This window comes from Phocoena sinus, chromosome 14, assembly GCF_008692025.1.
Source record: "Phocoena sinus isolate mPhoSin1 chromosome 14, mPhoSin1.pri, whole genome shotgun sequence".
NCBI lineage: Eukaryota > Metazoa > Chordata > Mammalia > Artiodactyla > Phocoenidae > Phocoena > Phocoena sinus.
Genome location: NC_045776.1, coordinates 24,406,208 through 24,428,091, shown reverse-complemented (window position 1 = coordinate 24,428,091; position 21,884 = coordinate 24,406,208). Strand labels below are relative to the sequence as shown.

Here is a 21,884-nt window from a genome sequence, read left to right as displayed (position 1 = left end):
TGGCTGTGTCAGGTCTTAGCTGCGCCATGTGGGATCTTTTGTTGCGATGCACAGGCTTTTCTCTAGTTGTGGCACATGGGCTTCTCTCTAGTTGTGGCACGCGGGCTCCAGAGCAAAAGGGCTCTGTAGTTGTGGCACATGGGCTCTCCAGTTGTGGCGCGCAGGCTCAGTAGTTGCGGCACGCGGGCTCTACATACTCAGTAGATCCCACAGTATGTGGAATTTTAGTTCCCGATCAAGGATCGAACCAGCGTCCCCTGCATTGCAAGATGGATTCTTAACCACTGGACCACCAGGGAAGTCCCCAGCACAAGTATTTTAATTACAGAAGGTGAGGGAACAAGTACTCAGGACACACAGATGGTGCTTGATTGGATTTTTTTCCTTACGGGGTGTAAACACATCTAATTTTCAAATCTTAAAATGGCGACAAGGATCCTCTCTTTGGTTCCATGTGCCATTCACATCATGACCTCAGCCAAGTTTACAGCTGGTTAATTAAGGAGTACATACACAGCTCCGTTATCAATGTAATTCAATACTAATGAAAATAATGATAAATCCATTTCATACAAGTAAAGAGTAGCATTTCAAGGCCAAAGCTCTAACAAAACTAAAGGCAAGAATAAGCAAATTCCAGGTGAAATCTCTGACAACTTCCATTTACTAAAGCAAAAACATTCTTGCATAATACTATATTCTTATTTCTGGGGCTAATCTAGAAGCAAATAATTTCACAGCAAGTGAAGAGTGACTGCTTAGCAGGTTTTACATTAAGCAAGTCACTCATATTGCATTAGTTTCCAAGCATTTATATCACTTAGCTTTCATGTGAGGCCAAATATCTTCCTTAGTTTCAATAAAAACAAGTAAATATAAAACTCACCTGCCAAAAATTATTCATGCATTTCTCACAGGAAAGAGAATCTTAAAAGTCCTTGAAATTTGCAGGTTCATGACAAAGTAAATTGATGTTCTTTGAGTAAAGAAATTTGCAGAGGTTCAGCGTGTTTACTGTGTTGTGAACTTTTATAACCTAGAGCTGTTTTTTTAATCTCTTAAAGGGTTTTTAACTGCCTCTATATCTCCAGTTAAATATTTTAATATTTTAAATCATGAGCGTTCCATTCTCTCTAGCTCACAATAATCTTAACAATAACCCTTAAGGAGCAGGTATGATCATCATCATTTTACAGATGGGAAATCAAGGCTTAGAGAGGTTAGCTTACTTAGAGTAAGTGGCAGAATTCAGATTTAACCCAAATTCAGACTTCCAAAGGAGAAAAAAAAAAACAAAACCCTTAAAAATTACTTCTATAAAGACCTGTTTCTACAAGCTGGGAAAAAAATCCAGTCAACCAATCCATGTTTCACTGAAGACCCTAAATACAATCCCTGGTAAGTGAGTACTCTGAGCCATGTTAGGGGACAGATTGGAAATACCACATATCACTTTACACGTCAAGGTGACAGCCTACACATTCGCCTACACATTCATCAATACATACTCAAGTTCTTGACTTAAATATCCAATTTACAAACAATCTCAAACAACTAATAAATACATACTCTTATTACGAATAGCTTGCTGATCAACGTCACTGAAATCCCACCCCTATCCCTGAGGTTCTCCCATTTTAAAGCCCAAATGCTACTTCCCGGGTCCCTATGAGCGTCAGCAGAGGAAGGTGCAAAGAAAGAGAAAGTAAGATAAGATTTATGGTCCCTCACAGCTCTAATAAATCTACACCTGAAACTAAGCTGTGGCCAGTCCCTGTCAGTGCTTTCTGCTCGGCACCCATTCAGAATCACGGACTAAGATTCAACTCTCTTATTTTGGCCTTAGGGAGACAATCAGAGATAATAAAATACTGTCATAACCAAACGCCTTCCATCAGAGTTGGGGGGAGGAGGGGTGGGGAAGAGAGAGAGAAAAGAAAAATTTTTAAAGCACTCATTCGAGGAAGGGGAAAAAACAGCACTGACGGAAAACAAAGCAGCAGCCAGAAAAAAAGAAACATATGGGTCAATTAAATCAGGTTACACATAGTTATTAGAAGGAATATTAAAAGACAGAGAGCTAATCATTGTTTTCCTTGCATTCAGAAAGTCAAACTGTCAGTTTCTCAATGCTGCCCAATACTGTGCTAATACAGGTACTTAAAACTTAAGAATTAACAGAGCTACACTGCAAAGAGTGCTTGAAAGTTCAGAGCAAAAGACTTCCTTAAGATGAAGACACATAGCTAGATTATACTTACTATAAACTTCTACTCAGAAAAAACATGACAGAGTCTAGGTTACTGTCTATTTTAACTGTGAAGCTAATACTGGAATTATTCTAACGTATTAAAAATCATATTTAAACTTCTAATTAGCAAAATCAAATATGCCTCCATGAATTAATTAAGGAAAAGCAAATGGATTCAGTCTTTTCTAAAAATAAAACCGGTCTACATTTCCGTGCATCACAATATTTATAAACCTGTGTCGCACAACCATTCCAATAAAATCTGCAATAATTTTGGTCAACTGCTATTACTGCAGTCGAACAGAAATGTTTCTAATTACTCTCAAGGATAATATACTCTATGAGGTTTCATTATAAAATGTGCCAATTAGTAAAATTTAATTCATTTTGTTCCACTGATTACATAAAAGAAAGAAGGGGAGAGAAAGAAATAGCGCGAATCACACTATCACCTATTAAATAACCAAAGAACAAGTCAGGAGTCCCTAGAAGCACTTTATTCTTCTGCAAAGTCAGATTATAAATCTTATATGCTAAATATTTTAAAAGAATAAATCTGCGCTTTCTTTTTTCTCTGAGTCACGTTGTTCAACTATCGTGGAGTTTTTTTGGGGGGTTTTGCATTATTTATCTATAACTAATGAGATTAAACTATTAAGTTTTATATTAAGACAAAAATAAAACCAAAATCACTCACCTCCCCCCACAATACAATTTCTGGTTCACCTGTTGAGCGACAGCGGCCCCAGGCCCTAGGGAACCAGCTCAAGTGGAGGAAAGAGCAGTAAAGCCCTGCCATCATGGGAGCCAAAGCACCTCGGCCATCAGAAAAAATCAAAGCTACTTTCAAAGGACAGAGATTTACCTCCACTGCATTTAGTAAAACAAATACACCAAGGATTGGGAAGGTAATTCCAAACAGTTTCGAAAAGGTTTTAAGCCAGAGGGGAATAAAAAGGAAATTGGTTGTGTTGAAGAGGTGTGATTAAGGATTTTTTTTTCCCATAAATTTCTATCTCATGTAATTTTTTTCTTCTGTTTGTTTTGGTCTCTCACAAATTATAAGTTTTCTCACCTGTATGGGATCCCTGACTCCCCATCTACCAGCTAGAGGGAGACAAACGGCACAGCCTGCCATGCGGTGGTTCCCACAGGTGGGTTGTGAGCTGCTTCACTGAGGGGCATCTAAATGTCCATTTCTATAAGTCTGTCCCTGTTTTGGGTTCATTTTCTCCAGAAGAGTATCCACTCGTCTTCTGGCAGGAAAGAAAGTGGGGTGGGTAAAACCCCAGTGCCAGCATTCTAGAAGCCAAGTCAAGATGCCTCACTCTTCCATTTTGTAGCCTTTTCTCTTAACCCTGTTCTCGGTACACCACTGCCTCCACTGTGCCCAAGAGCTCACTAAGGGAGGCCCCACTGGTCCAGCCTCTACAGAGAGCAGATTTTAGTACTAAACTGGGGAAGGGGTGGTCCCATGACTGTACATGACAGGGGAGATATCTTTCCATCAATCCCCCTGGTTGTCTGCCTTCAGAGACACCTGGCACTTCTAATTCCTAAGCATCTCCAGGATTCTGCAGCAAGAACTGGCTTTTCTCTGAAGTTCTCCAACCCTGAAGGCATTTAGCTCCCAGCTTTCACTGGTCAGTTTAATTCAGCATTACTCAGTTTTCCAACTTGCAAAATGTTACTAATATTGTGGGGACTTCCCTGGCGGTCCAGTGGTTCAGACTTTGTCTTCCAACGCAGGGGGTGAGGGTTTGATCCCTGATTGGGGAGCTAAGATCCCACATGCCTCACGGCCAAAAATACAAAACATAAAACAGAAGCAGTATTGTAACAAATTCAATAGACTTAAAAAAAAAAAAAACCAAAAAACATTGTGTCCCCCTCTCTTTCTCTTTAACCTAATAAATTCATAACTTATTAAAAATCCCTTTACTGATCTTTCAGCAAAGATGATCATGTATGTTTAATCTACTATGCTTGAGATCAAGTCCTACAAAATAAATGATTTTTAAAAATAAATATATATTGAACTATTCTGCGCCAAGGAAACGTAGTCAAGCAAGCCTTTTACCTGGACTTGACAAGTGCCTAGTCTCTTTTTTTTCTTTTTGCAGTACGCGGGCCTCTCACTGTTTTGGCCTGGGATCCCGTTGTGGAGCACAGGCTCCGGACGCGCAGGCTCAGCGGCTGTGGCTCACGGGCCCAGCCGCTCCGCGGCTGTGGCTCACGGGCCCAGCCACTCCGCGGCATGTGGGATCTTCCCGTACCGGGGCACGAACCCGTGTCCCCTGCACCGGCAGGTGGACTCTCAACCACTGCGCCACCAGGGAAGCCCGTGCCTAGTCTCTTTCTACTCTGCACAAAGCTGTGCTAACTGGTTCCCAGGCTCCTCAGGCCCACACGTCTTGCTCCGCCCAGCTCTCGGCAGGTGCCATTCCTCCTCCCCCTCCTTCTCACCTGCCCCTTCTGGGACACAGGCGGCACGTTCTTCCAGAGCAAACCTGTGTTCCCTCTCTGTGCTCCAGATCCTAGTGCCTCTTACTTCCCTGGACCTTTTTACTGCTTCTCGCCCATCTTTTTTTTTTTTTATCTTCAGTCTCTCAATCTCCTAAGGTATCTTCCCTCATTTAAAAAATTAAAAATATCTGTAAAGAAACTCTAACTGGCAGCAGTATTGTGGAGTAGTTACTCCAAAGGGCCCTCTTGTACAAAACAACGAGTTCTTGGTTAAAATACACTCTTTAGTGCACTGATGGGCTTCCATAAAGTAAAGGAAATCTCCAAGGACCCCAGCACCATAACCAAAAAGAAGCACCGCTACAAGCAAACAAACCGTGGCTTGAATCCAGAGTAAAACACTGAACAATAAGCAAACTCTAAGGGTAGGGTGTCCCTGAGGATGAAGCCAGCTACTGGGAGACTAAGTCTTCAGACTTGCCACTGGGAAGCTGAACCTGAGAGCCACATTAAGCCAAGAGCTGCTGAAGGAGACTGAAGTGGCCTATGGTGCAGCCCCTGGATCCCGTTAGAAGCAAATGCAAATCCTACCCTTATTTGGGGCCTCTGGTTAAGATCAAACAAATAAAAGCTCACAGTCAGCACCATCAAAGACATAAGGAAACAAGTTACCTAAGTGTCTGCAGAAGCCAGCAACAGATTTAGGCCCCTAAGGACTTAAAAGATTGGCTTTATGCATTAAAAAATGTAAAATAAATATCAGTTATTGTATCAGCAAAAATAGGACATAATACCAAGACAGAGGAAAGGAAAACTTGCATTGAAGGCAAAGGGAATGCAAACAATTTTGTAGTACTTCACAGTTTTGCCTAGGGCTGGCTTTGTCCCCTTGACTATTCTGGAAGGCATGGAATAGTGGAAAGAGCTATGTTTGCATAACGATACAAATTCTCTCTAGCAAACAATCTACTACCACATCATATATAGCCTATAGGAAAATGTTCAAATATGAAATCCTCACAAATTTCAATTACAAACTGAGAGCAGACTAAGAGTCATACAACCCTCGTAAAGATGGCTTCACTGAATATGGCAGCAATATCCATCTGATCATGGCAGTATTACAGTGAGTTGGGATAAACAAAAAATTCAGTATGCTGTAATAACCCAACAATCCTAAAATGCCTTGGTTGATTTGCTCAATTGTTTGCAGATGGCCCTCTACTTTTGTCAATTCAACCTTCAAACAACCCTTACCACTGTATCTTACCTATCCCTGAACAGTCTTTTACACACCTAAGTCAGATATTCATATACTGGCTAACAAATGGATGTTTTCAGAGTGAGGTTCCATTTTTTACCGTTCAACAGTACCTGTGCAATCATTTAATTTTATCACACTTTTACAAACTGTAAAAAGACGTTGACAGAAAATATAAAAAAGGACTTATACTAGTGATGAGAAGTAGAAATCTCAAACTAACAACCTAAGGCTACGATGAAAATAATTACACATGCCAAAAACAGCAAGTCTTTAACCTTAAGGAGACGTTCACTGGACTTAAGCTGGTGGACAAACAGCAGCTCAGCTGCAAATGAAAAGAACAAAAGAGCATGTATAAAATCCTGAATTGCCAACCGGATAAAGGAACAGGACAGTCTGTCAGCACACAAAATCACCAATTACCAAACCTCACAGGCAGCTCTTTCAGTGAGACGACCATCTTGATAGTGGCCATGGTTGAAGAGTGTCGTTTTTGTCCTGCCTCTACATGAGGCTACCTGGGATGTACAACAAAACCATGCTTCTCAAGCCTGGATGTGAGCGAGGAGTGCAGGTACAGAGAGGGTACTGTGGCAAGACGTTTGGCCCCCAAATAAGCACAGTGTATCTCTCAAGTGCATCAATTTGCTCAATGGTAATGGGAAAAAATGATCTTATATTAAAATAAAAATGATATTGTGTTAAATAAAGCACAATATTTGCTTAATTTTTGTGACATAATGCAAAACAAAGTATTGGGTTTACAGGTGCTGGTTGGACTATGCTCTCAGGCCCAACGGGGATAAACATTCACTCCATTCTTGCTGACAGAACTTCCTGGAAAGGAATGCAACTCACTAAACAGAACTATGTTTTGGCACAAAAACAAAGCCTAGCATTAACAAAACTAACACATACAAGATACAATCCTGATTAAAACCTCTAACCATTGAGACATCAGTATATATTTAACAAATATAGAAGGCTGATTATCAAGGTAGTAAATTAAACATATTCAATGTATAAAGCTCTAGGTGGGCGAGAAAGCCTGATGAAGGCAGAGGTGTGTTTTGAAAAATGAACCCAGGAAACTCAGAAGCAACAGTGCCTTTGCCTTGAGGAAGGGAGAAGCAAGCGTGAAGAGTAGGTGCAAAACTGCATTCCCTGTATTTGAACTGTTAATAATCCCATTATGCCCTTTTATTTTCCAGGTTGTAACTTTTAATGCTAAGAAATGAAACACCAGCAGTTGATCTTGAAAACTATAGGCTCTCCTAACTACCGGGGAAAAAAAAAATTTCGGCAATATCAGGAGAAAAAAGTAACCTTTTTCTGTATCTTTAGAAAAAGACAATATACTTTGGCATCATAAAACTATACTTAAAAACATTATTTCTGATCAAGCAGTCCCAGAGATACCCAGACTCAGAGACAGTTATGTCCTATGAAAGTAACCTTTAACATTTATAAAATCTGTAATTCTGATTGGTTGTCTCCCTTAATAATGTGTTGGCCTAGTAATGGTATTTAAATTGACATTTGTTTCTTGAAAGGAATATTTGTGATTTTTATTTTTATTTCCCATACACATAGAAGTCAAAATAAAGAAAAGTCTCAATCTTACCGGCACCCTTATTTAAAAAAAGAGAAAAAAGAAAAAATTATAAGTGTCTCGGCTCTTTTATTTTTTTTTTTTTGCGGTACACGGGCCTCTCACTGTTGTGGCCTCTCCCGTTGTGGAGCACAGGCTCCGGACGTGCAAGCTCAGCGGCCATGGCTCACGGGCCCAGCTGCTCCATGGCATGTGGGATCTTCCCAGACCGGGGAACGAACCCGTGTCCCCTGCATCAGCAGGCGGACTCTCAACCACTGCGCCACCAGGGAAGCCCTCAGCTCATTTAAATTAATATAGGGGAAGAAAGAGTGATGGTGTCAGGTCACTTAAAAATGAAAATTGGGACTTCCTTAGCGGTCCACCGGTTAAGACTCCATGCTTCCACTGCCGGGTTCACGGGTTCGATCCCTGGTCGGGGAACTAAGATCCCACGTGCCACATGGCACGGCCAAAAAAAAATTATGAGGAAAAGTAGAATTTTCAAAATTATACTTCTAATTCTTCAAATTCTATCCTTATATGTTACACACATTATCCCAGAACATCTTCAAAGGCAATACTTACTGTAACTGCCAGGAGATTTTTCTTCATAAGTAAAATGAAGTTGTAACTCTTCCTCTGACATCTCATAAATGAACACTTTCAGCAAACAGCAAATAATAAACAAAGCATTGTGTGTCTGCCAAATGAAGATGTGGCTAGAAAGAAAGAGCAAAATTACACAAGAATCAGTATTTAATCATGAGCACAATCACTTTATTTCTAGTCCACTGATTTCTCATTTTGCCCATTTTGTTTGTAATATTAGAACAATGTCCATACTTTTTTTTTATGGCTCATGATTTATGACACTGGACCAACGATATCTACTATAATTTACCTCATATTTCATCCTGTGTATTTTACATAGTGAGTCAACTTTAAATTTTTTTTCCTTTAGGCATGACTGCTCTTTGTTCTTAACTTTATAGTTGCCCCATAAACAGGCAATTCAAAGAAAAGAAAACTAAAAATAGAAAACATGAAAACTATAGTAACATAAAGAGAATATATGCAAATACACAACCAAAAAAAAATTATTTTTTTTGGCTGCATCCTGCAGCATGTGGGATCTTAATTCCCGGACCAGAGATTGAACCCATGCCCCCTGCAGTGGAAGCTCGGAGTCTTAACCACTGGACCGCCAGGGAAGTCCCCACAACCAAAATTTTAAATGGGGCATCACCAGCTGCACAGTACAATACCTGGTATTTGTATTAATAATCATAGACTCACAACAATTTTAATTGGATTCAATATAAATTATTTGGAAACAGGGCAATGAGCAATCTTTTAAGAGACTACCCTCCAAAAATGGTTTCAAAAAATGCTCGGGTGGATAAAAGGTGAATCTTCCACTATATAAATAAAAAACCATAATATCTAATCTAAACCTTCGTTCACCTAATATGAAAGAAATAAAGGAAACAAATGTGGAATGAAATAATACACTAAGTCATTACAGTAAGTCCCCTACATACAAACGAGTTCCATTCTGACTGCATGTTCATAAGTCCAACCAAAGCTAGGCTAGGTACCCAACTAACAGACTCAGCTAAACAGTACTGTACTGTAATAGGTTTATAATACTTTCCACACGCCTTGCTCCACTCTCAAAATTGTTTTCACTTTTGTTTCCATCGTTATCACTTGGCACTTCTTAGCAGTACCAGCTACATCACCACTGCTTTTATGCTTGCTTCCAGACATCCTGGGCTTGAAATAAAGGTACTGTACTACGGTACTCTATACAGTACTGTAAAGTACACAAAAGCACGACCACTTGTAGAGCATGCACACATGTGACAATGTTCGCCACATACGTGAACTAACTTACGCGACTGGACATGCAAACACACTTTCGCATCTTTGAAAGTTTGCAATCTAAAGGTTCATATGTAGGGGACTTACTGTATTTAAATTAGATACAACCAGCAGTGGAAATGGGAGAAAATTACCTTTTTTTAATAATAATTACACAATTAATCTTCTTAAAGAATATATTTCTAAAGATTGTCTAAAATGCTGAAATCAGATTCCAGAATTTATAATTTCACTACAATGACCTGGACAGTAAATTAAAACCTCTTTTACTTTTTGCCTTAATAATGAGAACAATTCCAAGACCATACCCTATTTCTACCAATGAATGAAAAATCATACTGTTAAATATAAATTAAATATAGAGAGAGTGTGATTTAATCATCCAGCTTACTTCTGACATTCTGCTGAAAGTTTTAGTTCTTTGGTTCTAGACAGGAAGACCTTAATTAGTGCACCAAGGTTTCCTGTTCGAGGATTGTTTTCAACTGCAAGAGAAGAAAAGGTTTTTAAAAGTTAAAGTTAAGAACCGAAATCAAAATGAGCATATCATAACATTTACAAAGCCAAATGTCAGATTGAAGTTGTTCAGGGATGAACCTTATTGTCAATTTCAAATCTAATTGGGAAAATTAGCAAAGAGAGAGATTGCTGCTTGGTCTTAATTCTAAACAACGAAACATGATTTACAAATGGAAATAATAGAAACTGTAGGAGAAAACAGCCACCTCATCTCAGAATCCAAAACTGTAAAGAAAAGATATACATAGGAATAAGTACACCATTACAGCCCACCTGCTTAGCGCTCAGTAACTGTCCAATTAACCCAGGTCTATCTGCTGGGTATGTGTTCTTGTCACAGCTTGAGAGTAGATGCAAGTAACTGTATAATCTTCTCATTGTGATAAAATGTATAGCACCTTGCTAATCCAAGTGTGGTTCAGCAGCAACAGCATTACCTGGGAGCTTGCTGGAAGTACAGAATCCCACGGCCACCCTACACTACTGAAGTTGACAGCGCTTCTCAACGTTTAATGTGCATTTAAATCACTTGGCATTCTCATTAAAGTTTAAATTCTGATTCTGCATGTGTGAAGTGAGTCCTGAGATTCTGCAGGTGATGCCCATTGCTGCTGGGTGGAGAGCCCCACTGTGAGTAGCAAGGGGCAACCTGTGTTTTAAGTTAGGGCAGGTTTTTGTCCAGATTCCATAATTCAGAATAGACACGTGATTAGATATTGTTAGAGTTTCACTCTGAATCAAAAACTGCCTACTTTTAAGCTTTGGGTTTAGCTTAATGAAAGACTATCCTGAGATTTCAAGACAAACGGCTTTTTAAAAACCAGTTAATGTAGGGGACTTCCCTGGTGGTCCAGTGGTAAAGAATCCTCCTTCCAATGCAGGGGATATGGATTCAACCCCGGGTCAGGGAACTAAGTTCCCACATGCCGTGGGGCAACCATGCCCACGCGCCACAACTAGAGAGAGAAAATCCGCAGGCCACAACTGGAGAGAAGCCCGCACACTGCAATGACAGATCCCGCATGCCTCAACAAAGGTCCCGTGTGCCACAACTAAGACGCGACACAGCCAAAAAAAAAAACCAAACTAAACAAAAAAAAACCCAGTTAATGTGTGCAAGTGTGTCTCTGTATGAATTAATATTTCATAGCTATTGTAAATCAAAACAAAATGCTGAGGCTGACAGGACTTCAACCATATTTCTGAATCTCAACTTCACAATCTTGTGTTCATTCAACAGCCCCTTCATTATTGAATGGCTTTATAAGTAATCACTTGAATTTTATGGTTAGCCATTAAAATATCAAACAAAAAAACCCTGTGTTGTTAGAAAGAACAACCAAGACCACTAGACTGATGTAATTAAAGTTTTGTGTACCCTTTTCATTCATTCAGCATGTCTTCATGGAGCTACTTACATGTGCCCAGCACTGTGTCAGGTACTAAGAAGATACTTACAAACGGAACTCCCTCTCTTAATGTGGATGACATTCTAAGTTTCCAAAGTACTCTTTTGGACAAGATGTAGATGGGGTAATAAATTTATAAAATTAAGTACACTTAATGATGTTTCAAAAACAATATTCAATGGTAGATTCAATATTCCAAAATACCTCAGTGGAATTTAACAGGATCAAACTTAACTGGCAAAAATCAAATGCTACATTGAAGTTGAAAGTGCTTCAGGACCAGAGTAGGAACAGGGGATGTCTGACAGGAAGGCAGAAAAGCACGTGGAACTGGACTACAGAACGTGACTACGTTCAAAGCCCAGCTCCAGCACTGACTAGCTGTGTGACACCTGGCAACTTACTTAACCTCCCCATGCCTCAGTTTCTTCATCTGTAAAAATTCAAGTAACGATAATACTTCAGTAATGGAAAACTAACTCATTTAACTCTAGAGCTTGAACTTGAAGCAATCTGTTAACTGAACTGGCTTTGTGAAAAAGGAATTCTCCATCTCCACAGGAGTTCAAGCAAATTCCAGGTAATACTCAGACAAGGGTATTATAAAGAGGACTTCCACCTGGGGTGAGAGGTTGACCTTGCTTCCAGCCCCTGAAACAACCTTTCCCAGTATCTCACTAAAATACCCACGATCTCCAAGATCCAATAACCAATATACCATAAATATAAAAGACAGAGACATGCTAACAATCCATAAGGATGCAATCGACAAAATTACACTGTGGGAAACTCTTACTACCCACTTTCTTCAATAAGAAAATTGAGAGGGGAAACAAGGCAAGACAAATTCAGGAGGAACCTGCGCTGAAAAGAATGTAAAGACATATTAACCAATAATAATGTATGGACTTATTTGTCTCCTGATTGAAACAAACTGAGACAATTAGAAATTTGAACAGTCAGTGGATGTTTTGCGATATTAAAAATTGTTTTTAGTAGATAATGGTATTTTTTCCATTAAAAAATTGTTATTATGAGATACATATCACAATATCTATGGATGAAATAATATAATGCCAGAGGTTTGTGTCAAATTAATTATGTGAGGATACGCTTTTTCTTTTGTATACACTTTTTACTTGTGCACTTTTCTGTACATATCCATATGTCAATAAATAGGTGAGAGATACAGATGAAACAAGACTGGCCATTAGTTGAAAATGATTGAAACTGGGAGATGAGCATACAGGAGGTCATTATTCTGTCTGCCTCTGTATGAGTGAGAAATTTTTTAAAGAATTAAAAATAAAATACCCATGAAAAAATACAAAAAGATACAAGCTCATGAAAAGGCTGAGTAAGGATAGTCCTTTTCCCCTAAAAACAGGAAACACTTTAACTAACTACAAATTTTATAGAACTGGACTAAAATTTTATTTGGTAATCAATGGATCATTCACAAGCCTAACTGCCTGAAAGTACTTTTGTCTACTCCAACCAGAAACCTTACGTTAACCGTCCCACCCAATACCTTGCTATACAGATTCAGAGGCGACAAGTCCCAGAAAACAACTGGTAAGAATTAAACAAGCCAAACACAGAGCAAACCTCACCTCCTCACATAAAACAACTGACCTGGCTCTCATAGCACTATCCCAGCAGGTAAGAACTAGGAAAAAGTGGGGGAAATGCACTTAAAATTCACTGTGAGATATTTAATAAGAAATCTGTTTGGACCCAGAGAACCCCATGTGCAGATTCATAGAAGAAAGTAATAAATATAAAAAGCCCAACAAAAATAATGGCCACAAACATCCCCAAAATGATGAAAAACATCAATCTACGTATCCAAGAACATCAACAAACCCCAAGCAGAATAAAGAATAAATTTTAAAATTTTGTAAAGGCAAGGACAAAATCTTGACAGCAGTAACCAAAAAATGACTTATCAGAAGGCAACAGAATGATATAGTCAAAGGGATATGAAAAAATAAATGCCAACCAAAAATTCTGTATCCAGAAAAACTCTCCTTCAAAATGAAGGCAACAGCAGGGCAGGGGCACAACTTTACAGTGGAGAAAATGGACAAAAACAACCCTGGCCACATAATCAAGGTCAATATCATCAGTGAAACTCATGTTAATAGCATGTATCCCTGATATGATGTGTTGAGAACAGTATGTCACCTCTATGATCTTCCACCTACAAATCCATAACCCCCACCTAGCCATGAGAATAACATCAAACGAACTGAGGGACATTCTAGAAATACTCTACCAGTATTCCTCAAAACTCTTAAAGTCATTAAAATTGAGGAAAATCTGAGACAAGAGGAGGTTAAGGAGACTTAATGACTAAACGTAATGTAGTATCCTGGAACAGAAAAAAGTCCAAAAGGACATTTGGGAAAACTAGTGAAATCTGAATAAAGGGTCAAGTTTAGTTAATAGTAATGTACCACTGTTGATTCCTTAGTGTAACAAATGTACCATATTAATGTAAGATGTTGACAATAGAGGAAACTAAAGAGGGTTATATGGGAACTCTCTACATAGCTTTGCAACTTTTCTATAAATCTAAAGCTATTCTAAAATTTAAATTTTATCTTAAAAATCTCAATAGATGTGTTTACCAGAAAAAAGATTAGTAAACTAAAGACAGATTAATAAAAAAATATCCTACGGAAGGTCAGAGAGAAAGTAAAAAAGAAAATAAAATACAAAAAAAAAAAAAAAAAAAAAGAGAGCAAGCGAGCCTAACAAGCCTATGCAACACAATGAAAATGTTAACACAAATATAACAGAGACCCTAGAAGGAGAGGAGAGACAGAATAGGACAGAAACAATGTATAAATCGATAATGGCTGACAATTTTCCAAAACTGATGAAAGACATCAACCCACAGATTTAACAAGCTCTACAAACCTCAAGCAGGGAGGGAGGGAGGAAGGAGAGAAGAAAGGAAGGAAGGAGAGAAGGAAGTAAAAATACTCCTCAGCATATTCTAAGATGTTGAAAACCAAAGGACAAAAAGGAAAAACTTAGGGCTTCCCTGGTGGCGCAGTGGTTGAGAATCTGCCTGCTAATGCAGGGGACATGGGTTAGAGCCCTGGTCTGGGAAGATCCCACATGCCGTGGAGCGGCTGGGCGCGTGAGCCACAACTACTGAGCCTGTGCTCTGCAACAGGAGAGGCCGTGATAGTGAGAGGCCCACGCATCGCGATGAAGAGTGGCCCCCGCTTGCCACAACTAGAGAAAGGCCTTGCACAGAAATGAAGACCCAACACAGCAAATATAAATAAATAAACTCCTACCCCCAACATCTTCTTTAAAAAAAAAAAAAAAAAAAGAAAAGAAAAACTTAAAAGCATCCAGAAGAAAAAAACTCCATTGTTTTCAAAGGAACAACATTAACACTGACAGCTTTTTTTTTTTTTTTGGACAGTTTTAATCTCAACAAAAATGAGAGTAACCAGAAAAATAACAGAATGGTATATTTAAAGTATGGAAATAAATTAATGCCAACCTAGAATTCTACACCCAGCAAATATATCCTCCAAAAGCAAAGGAAAAATGAAAACATTTTCAGACCAAAAAAATTTAAAAAAGAGAGAATTGTTACATACCCACATAGCCCTTAAAACTGATATACATTTATATCTATTAACATGGAAAGAAGTTCCTGAATACTGCTAAGTGAAAACGTAGAAATAATACCACTTACATAAAATTGCGCATATAAGTCAATACACACAGAATTACTGATAAAATTTTGATCTTACCACAAAAGATTAGCAATGATTTCCTGCACTGTTTAATATGGGAAGACTTTAATTTTAACTATACCACTATATTGTTAGAATATGGGGAATTAAATATATATATATTATATATATATATATATATATACACATACACATATTTGCTATTCTCCAAAGTAGTTTTAAATATAGAATGACATACTTAGATACATAATATCAAGTGAAAAACACAGATTAAAATAATTGAGTATGTGTATTTAATATGCATGTAAATGTATATCCAAAGAATAAATAACAGAAGGCAAAATATTACCAATAGCTACGTCAGGGTTGTGGAATATGAGCAATTACTGCCTTTTTTACACTTTAGTATGCTTTCCACATTGTATTAATAAGTAACTATTACTCCCAATTTTAAAATGTTATTTTTGTAAAACCCCAAGGTCACATTAAAAACCATCATCATAATAACTGCATAATATCACTGTTACATAAAATTAATTTTCAGCAAACTGTCATATAGGTTTTTGATAGTCAGCTCTGTTTAGCGCAAAATCCTCAAATCTATGGTTATAACTGCAGACAAAATTCAAGGTAACTATTATAATACCACCTCTATCATTACCAACATAATTTGTTTTTAAAAGCAAAAATATTTCATCAAAGACTGTTTTTGGCAGAGTAACTTATATGGGAGTTAGCCACATAGCTTACATGGAGCACATCCATAAGCTTGATTTAAAAACAAGCTCGTCATCACTTATTAAGCTCCGGTCCACCAGTCGTTTCACAGATACGTTATCTCTAATTTTCAAAGCAACAATGAAATGTAAGTATAATCATTCACATTTTTTAAAGCATACATTTCTTTCCAATTGCTACCAATTTGAAAGCAAAGTATTTGAGAAATGAGGTCCAAAAAAAGGTAACATTTGTTGACATAAATAATGAATAATGACGAGATGCTAGGCACTATACTGGATGTTTCGTATGTTATCTGACTTCTTCCCATGAGAATCCTGCAATTTAGATGAGGAAATTAAAGCTCAGCTACTAAGTAACAGAGCTATAATTAAGACCATGAAATAATTCCAGAGCCCATGCACTTTACCATAATATCAAGTTGTTATTACTAATTTGAGAAGATTCCTAATATATTTTCCTATTGAGTGATAATTATTCTAGTTAACAAATCCAGCAACAGCATATATAGTGCATGCAGTTGGCAAAGCAAAGGATGAATGATCCATATTCTCTAGGAACTATACATGCAACTACAAAACAAAGAATATTTTGGGTTTTTCTCAGTATTTCAAAATTTGTAAAAAGAATAAGCTCTACGGCTTAGTGGAGTCCATTACCACTACCGCAAATAAACCAAGCATGTGTCTCATTGCTGTTAACTGAATGAGAACCTCTAGAGGCATCAATAAACACCAAGAATATAATTATTAGTACAATTATAATTATCATCATCAACAAAAATATATCACTTCATTAATTCAATTCACATTGCACCAGCAAAATCTGTAACAGAAATTTTGAAATAACTGTCTCCACACACATACATATATATACACATTACACACACACACACACACACACACACACACACACACACACACATTCATTTTTCCTCCTTACCTAAAGACCTGCAGACTGAAATGGTTGCCTCCTCCAAGAGCTTCAACTCGGTACTGGAAAATGAGAAAAAAGGTAATTAATAACTATAACATTAACTATGTACATACTAACCAGTTAAAGGAATACATAAAAATAAAGACAAGAAAGACAATTTAGAAGGAAAATAAGGTGTACAGTGGTAAACAATAATATCAGCTAAATAAAGCTTCTATTCTCAATGTAATTAGAAAATTTACTATAATTCTCAACATGAGACTCCTAAAGAAAAGCACTTGGGGCGCCTTGCCTTTTAGGTATTGAGGCAGGGAGGAGAGGTGGGGCTGGTGGGACTTAGAAAAATTCGAGAAAGGTATTCTCAAACACAGAGCACAAGGCAGGGGCCTCATGTGCCCATTTCCAAGGAAGTACTGATCACAGGATTATAGTTATTTAGAAAAATGCCATTATTTTTCTATAATACTTTCAAATGGTTCAACAACAACAAAAAAGAAACAAGGCAAGAAAAGAGAGAAAACACAGACATAAGCTTCAATAATTTATAAATATACAGAAAAACAGAAGCCAATGCAAATTGACACAGAGACAGGAGAGAAAGACATAAAACTCTTAGATTTAAAAACTGGGGAAGCTACAGGACAGTGGATCCAGCAGTAATTTCTTACATATGACACCAAAAACACAGGCATCATCAAAAGAAAACATAAATAAATTGGACTTAACCAAAATTTAAAACTTTTGCACATCAAGGGATACTACCAAGAGAGTGAAAAGTCAACCCAACAGAATGGGAGAAAATGTTTGCAAATCACATACCTGATAAGGCACTAATATCCAGGATATATTTTTTAAAAACTCTGACTCAACAACAACAAAAAAACCCGAACAACCCAGTTTAAAAATCTGCAAAGGATTCAGATAGACATTTCTCCAAAGACATAAAAACGGCCAACAGGTATATGAAAATATGTTCAACATCACTAGTCATTAGGGAAATGTGAATTAAAACCACAGTGAATACTACTTCACACCATTAGGATGGTATTATTAAAAAAAAGAACCGGGGGGGACGGGAGAGGAGGGGAGGGAAGGGAAAAGGAAAAAAAGTGTTGGAGGGGATGTAGAGAAACTGGGACCCTCATGCATTGCTGATGGGTGTGTAAAAAGGAGCAAGTGCTATGAAAAACAGTATGGCAACTTTTCAAAGTATCAAAAAGAGAATTATCATATGATCCAGCAATTCCACTTCTGGGTATACATATACCCAAAAGGACTGATATTTGTACACCCACATTCACGGAAGCATTACTCGCAATAGCCAAAAGGTGGAAGCAACCAGTGTCCATCAACAGATGAATGATGGCACAAAATGTGGTACATACATACAATGGAATATTACTCAGCCTTAAAAAGGAAAAGTTCTGACACACACTACAACATGGATGAACCTTGAAGACATTATGCTAAGTGAAATAAGCCAGTTGCAAAAAGACAAATACTGTATGAGTCCACGTCAAATCCACAGAGACAAAGTAGAATGGTGGTTGTTATTGGTGTGGTTGGGAACAGGGAGGTGGGGGGATGGGGGAGGGATAGCAAGTTAGTATGTGATGAGTATGGAGTTTCAGTTGGGGAAGATGAAAAAGTTCTGGAGATGGACGATGGAGATAGTTAAACAGCAATGTGAATATAGGACTTCCCTGGTGGCGCAGTGGTTAAGAATTCGCCTGCCAATGCAGAGGAAACGGGTTCGAGCCCTGGTCCGGGAAGATCCCACATGCCGCGGAGCAACTAAGCCCGTGCCCCACAACTACTGAAGCCCGCACGCCTAGAGCCTGTGCTCCGCAACAAGAGAAGCCACTGCAATGATAAGCCCGCGCACCGCAATGAAGAGTGGCCCCCCCTCGCCCCAACTAGAGAAAAGCCCACGTGCAGCAGCGAAGACCCAACACAGCCAAAAATAAATTAATTAATTAATTTAAAAAAAAAAAACAATGTGAATGTATTTACTTAATACTACAGAAGTAAACACTTAGAAATGGCTAAAATGATAAATCTTATGTTGTGTGCGTTTTGCCACAATTTAGAGAAAAAAGTGCATTCCAATTCCAATTCAACTAGTTACTAGCTATATAACCTAGGGATCGTTTAACCTTCTTTTAGTTTTCTCATACATAAAACAGAGATGATAAAAACAGTACCTGTTTCAAAAGGTGTGGTTATTAAGTTATGTAATATGTATAAGGCACTTAGAACAGTGCCTGGCACAAAGTAAAACCTCAATAAATGAGCTACTATTGATTCCAAAATGCATTGCTTTTTTCCCAGTTAATAAATTAAAATAATGCTTTACACCTATGTAACCCTTTAAAAGTTTTTCAAAGCACTTTCAAATTTATTAGCACATGAGAACCTCTTCTAATGAGCAGGACAGTTATAAACCCTATTTCAATAGATAAGCAAACTGAGGCTTCCAAGGAGTTTAAGTAACATTCCAGGAATCAGCGGAAGAACAAGAACCAGCTTTACAGCCTGGTGACTGGTTTAAAAATTTTGTTCTTTTCTGCCAACACACATGGCACATAGCAAATCCTCCAAATGGGCAACTCTTTCAAGGGCTAGTTTAAAAACCCCTACCTCCCAGGGTTCTCTGCTGTTGCTGCTGAAGCATACTTTTTAAAAAAAACAATCCATAAGCACCAATGCTTTTGACAAGAAAATTTTAGAGAAACTATGAAAGAAAATGGATTACTTCAGCTATTTCTAGAACTACGCTGTCCAATATGGGAACCACTAGCTTACATGTAGTGGCTGACCACCTGAAGAGTGGCCGGTCCCAACTGAGATAAACTGTAATACAAAATACATACCAGATTTCAAAGATTTTTTTTAAAATAGAAAATACTTCATTATTAATCTTTATGTTCATGAAATTATAATATTTGGGATATACTGAGCTAAATAAAACATACTGTTAAAATTAATTTCATCTGTTTTATTTTACATTTTTAACATGGCTACTAGAAAACTTCAAATACATTCCAATCTAACCTTTTATTTCTATTAGAGCTACTCTAGAACTTGTCTCCCAGCAACTGAAGACAGTATCATGTGTAAGAAGTACTGTGAATATACACAAAGCTAAAACTAATTACTTCAGTGAATATGCCATTACCTTAAGAATCTCAAATTATATTCATATTCAAAAAGATAAATATCTTTCCAAAGTAATCTTTAAGTTTCTAAGATTGAAAAATTTTTAGCCAAAAGTACCTAGAAATGATTCTATAGTCAACTGTTTGCATGTCCCTGGTCTTTATCCCTGTATTAGATATTTTTGGAGAGTCTGCCCACCTCATATGATCTGTCTACTGTCCTCCCCCTCCCTTTCTTCTACCTTCCCACCTACTCCTCAGGGGTGAGCAGAAGCAGACATGGCTTGTTCAGCCTGACCCCCACTCCCTGGCCATAGCTGATGGCTCAGAGATAGGCATCTAACAAAAGCTATGCCAGAGTCTTGGGGAATTTGGAATTGAGATGTAAAGACAGGTTCTCCGTATGGCTGGAACTGGCCTGCCATGCTGAGGGTTATAGGAAGCCATCCTCTATCCACTGAGCAGCAGAGATAAACAAAAAGGACAGTCAGGATTCCTGCTGGCCTTGTAATTCTTGGGACCAGTTCTTCCTGAAGCCTAGCTGTGTTTCTCATCTGGGATTCTATGAGACAGCCCTTTCTCTTCATCACATAAGCCCCTCTTTCTGACATATGCTAAATCACATTGATTTTTGTTAATAACCAAAAGACTTCTATTATAATAAATCACTGTGGTCAGATTTAATAATATACATCAGTAGTTGGCAAGAAGTGAAAACTATGAATTACTCAGTTTATGGGTTACTCGGGCAAAAAATAAAAGTAAAGACGTATAAAATGCAAAAGACTGTAAAGAGTTTTATGAGGCTAATAACTAGACCACATGCATAAAGTCTGTTTCACTGGTGCTTCTACTTTGAGTCAATAACACTCTCTTAAAACCAGCTGGAACCAAGAGCTTCAATTATATACATGTGGCTACAATCTTCAAAAGCTTTGGAATTTGCTTGTTCAACAAACATTGCCTGGGTGCCCAGGACATGCTGGGCTCTGTGAAAGATGCTGCCTCTGCCTCCAGGCTACACAGAGGAATGAAGAATCAGACAGACTATTTAGTGCAGGGGAAGTACGCAGATCAAGCCCGGCCCTGTCCCAACCTACCCTCTTAGCACTCAAGGAAGGCATCCTGGAGGAAGTGACTGTCTGTCCTGAAGGAGGAAGAGACTGTCTGTCCTGAAGGAGGAAGAGAAGGCAGTTGGGCAGACAAAAAGGGACGGCTTTCCAGACACAAGGAATGCGTACGAAAAGGTATGGCAGTCACAGAGAGCCTGGAAGGTTCTGGGAAGCAGAGGTTAATCAACACTGGAGAATGATCAACTACAAGCCTGGAAAAATATACCAGATGGCTGGAGTATGGAGTTCAGTTTCTCAACTCATTCTCAACAGAAAGGTATTGAGTGTTCCCAAAACAAAAGCAAAAACCAGGTTCTGATTTCTTTTGAATACAATATTAGCCTGAAAAAAAGAATTAATCCCAACATGTATTAGTGAGGTTGGTTTGGACACCATTTCCTCCAGGAAACCACCTCTGATCACCAAAGACCAGGTAAGAAGCCCTCTTTCTGTCCCAACAGCACCCAATCATGAAACTGAGCACCCGGTAGCAAGACTGCCAAGTTATGTCTGTAGCCCCCCCTAGATTGTGTGCTCCTTGCTCATCACAGCATTCTCAGCCTGGTACAAATCAGGCACTTAATAAAAATGCACTGAATCAATGAAAGCCTTTGTCAGACACTTCACTACCAGAGGACAAAATTCCTTCCCCGTCCCTCAAGAAACACTTCACACTCCCCAGATTTCAAGGCAACATCTGCCCCCAAGTTTACATTTTTATTAAAATATTTTTAAAGACACTTATTTGTTTCTAAATGTAAAATAATATAACTTTTTGAAGCAGGCTGGTTTCTTTGTCACTCAAGGATGAAGAGACAGGAAAAGCTG

General features: G+C 38.2%; 1 protein-coding gene across 1 annotated transcript in view; it reads right to left on the bottom strand.

Annotated features, from left to right (window-relative positions):
- The window catches only part of DYM (dymeclin), a 382,373-nt gene that overhangs the window by 310,701 nt on the left and 49,788 nt on the right, over nt 1-21,884 (bottom strand). The window contains 3 exon segments of the mRNA XM_032653952.1: nt 8,161-8,294; nt 9,851-9,944; nt 16,793-16,845. Coding sequence (XP_032509843.1) covers nt 8,161-8,294; nt 9,851-9,944; nt 16,793-16,845 — 281 coding nt within the window.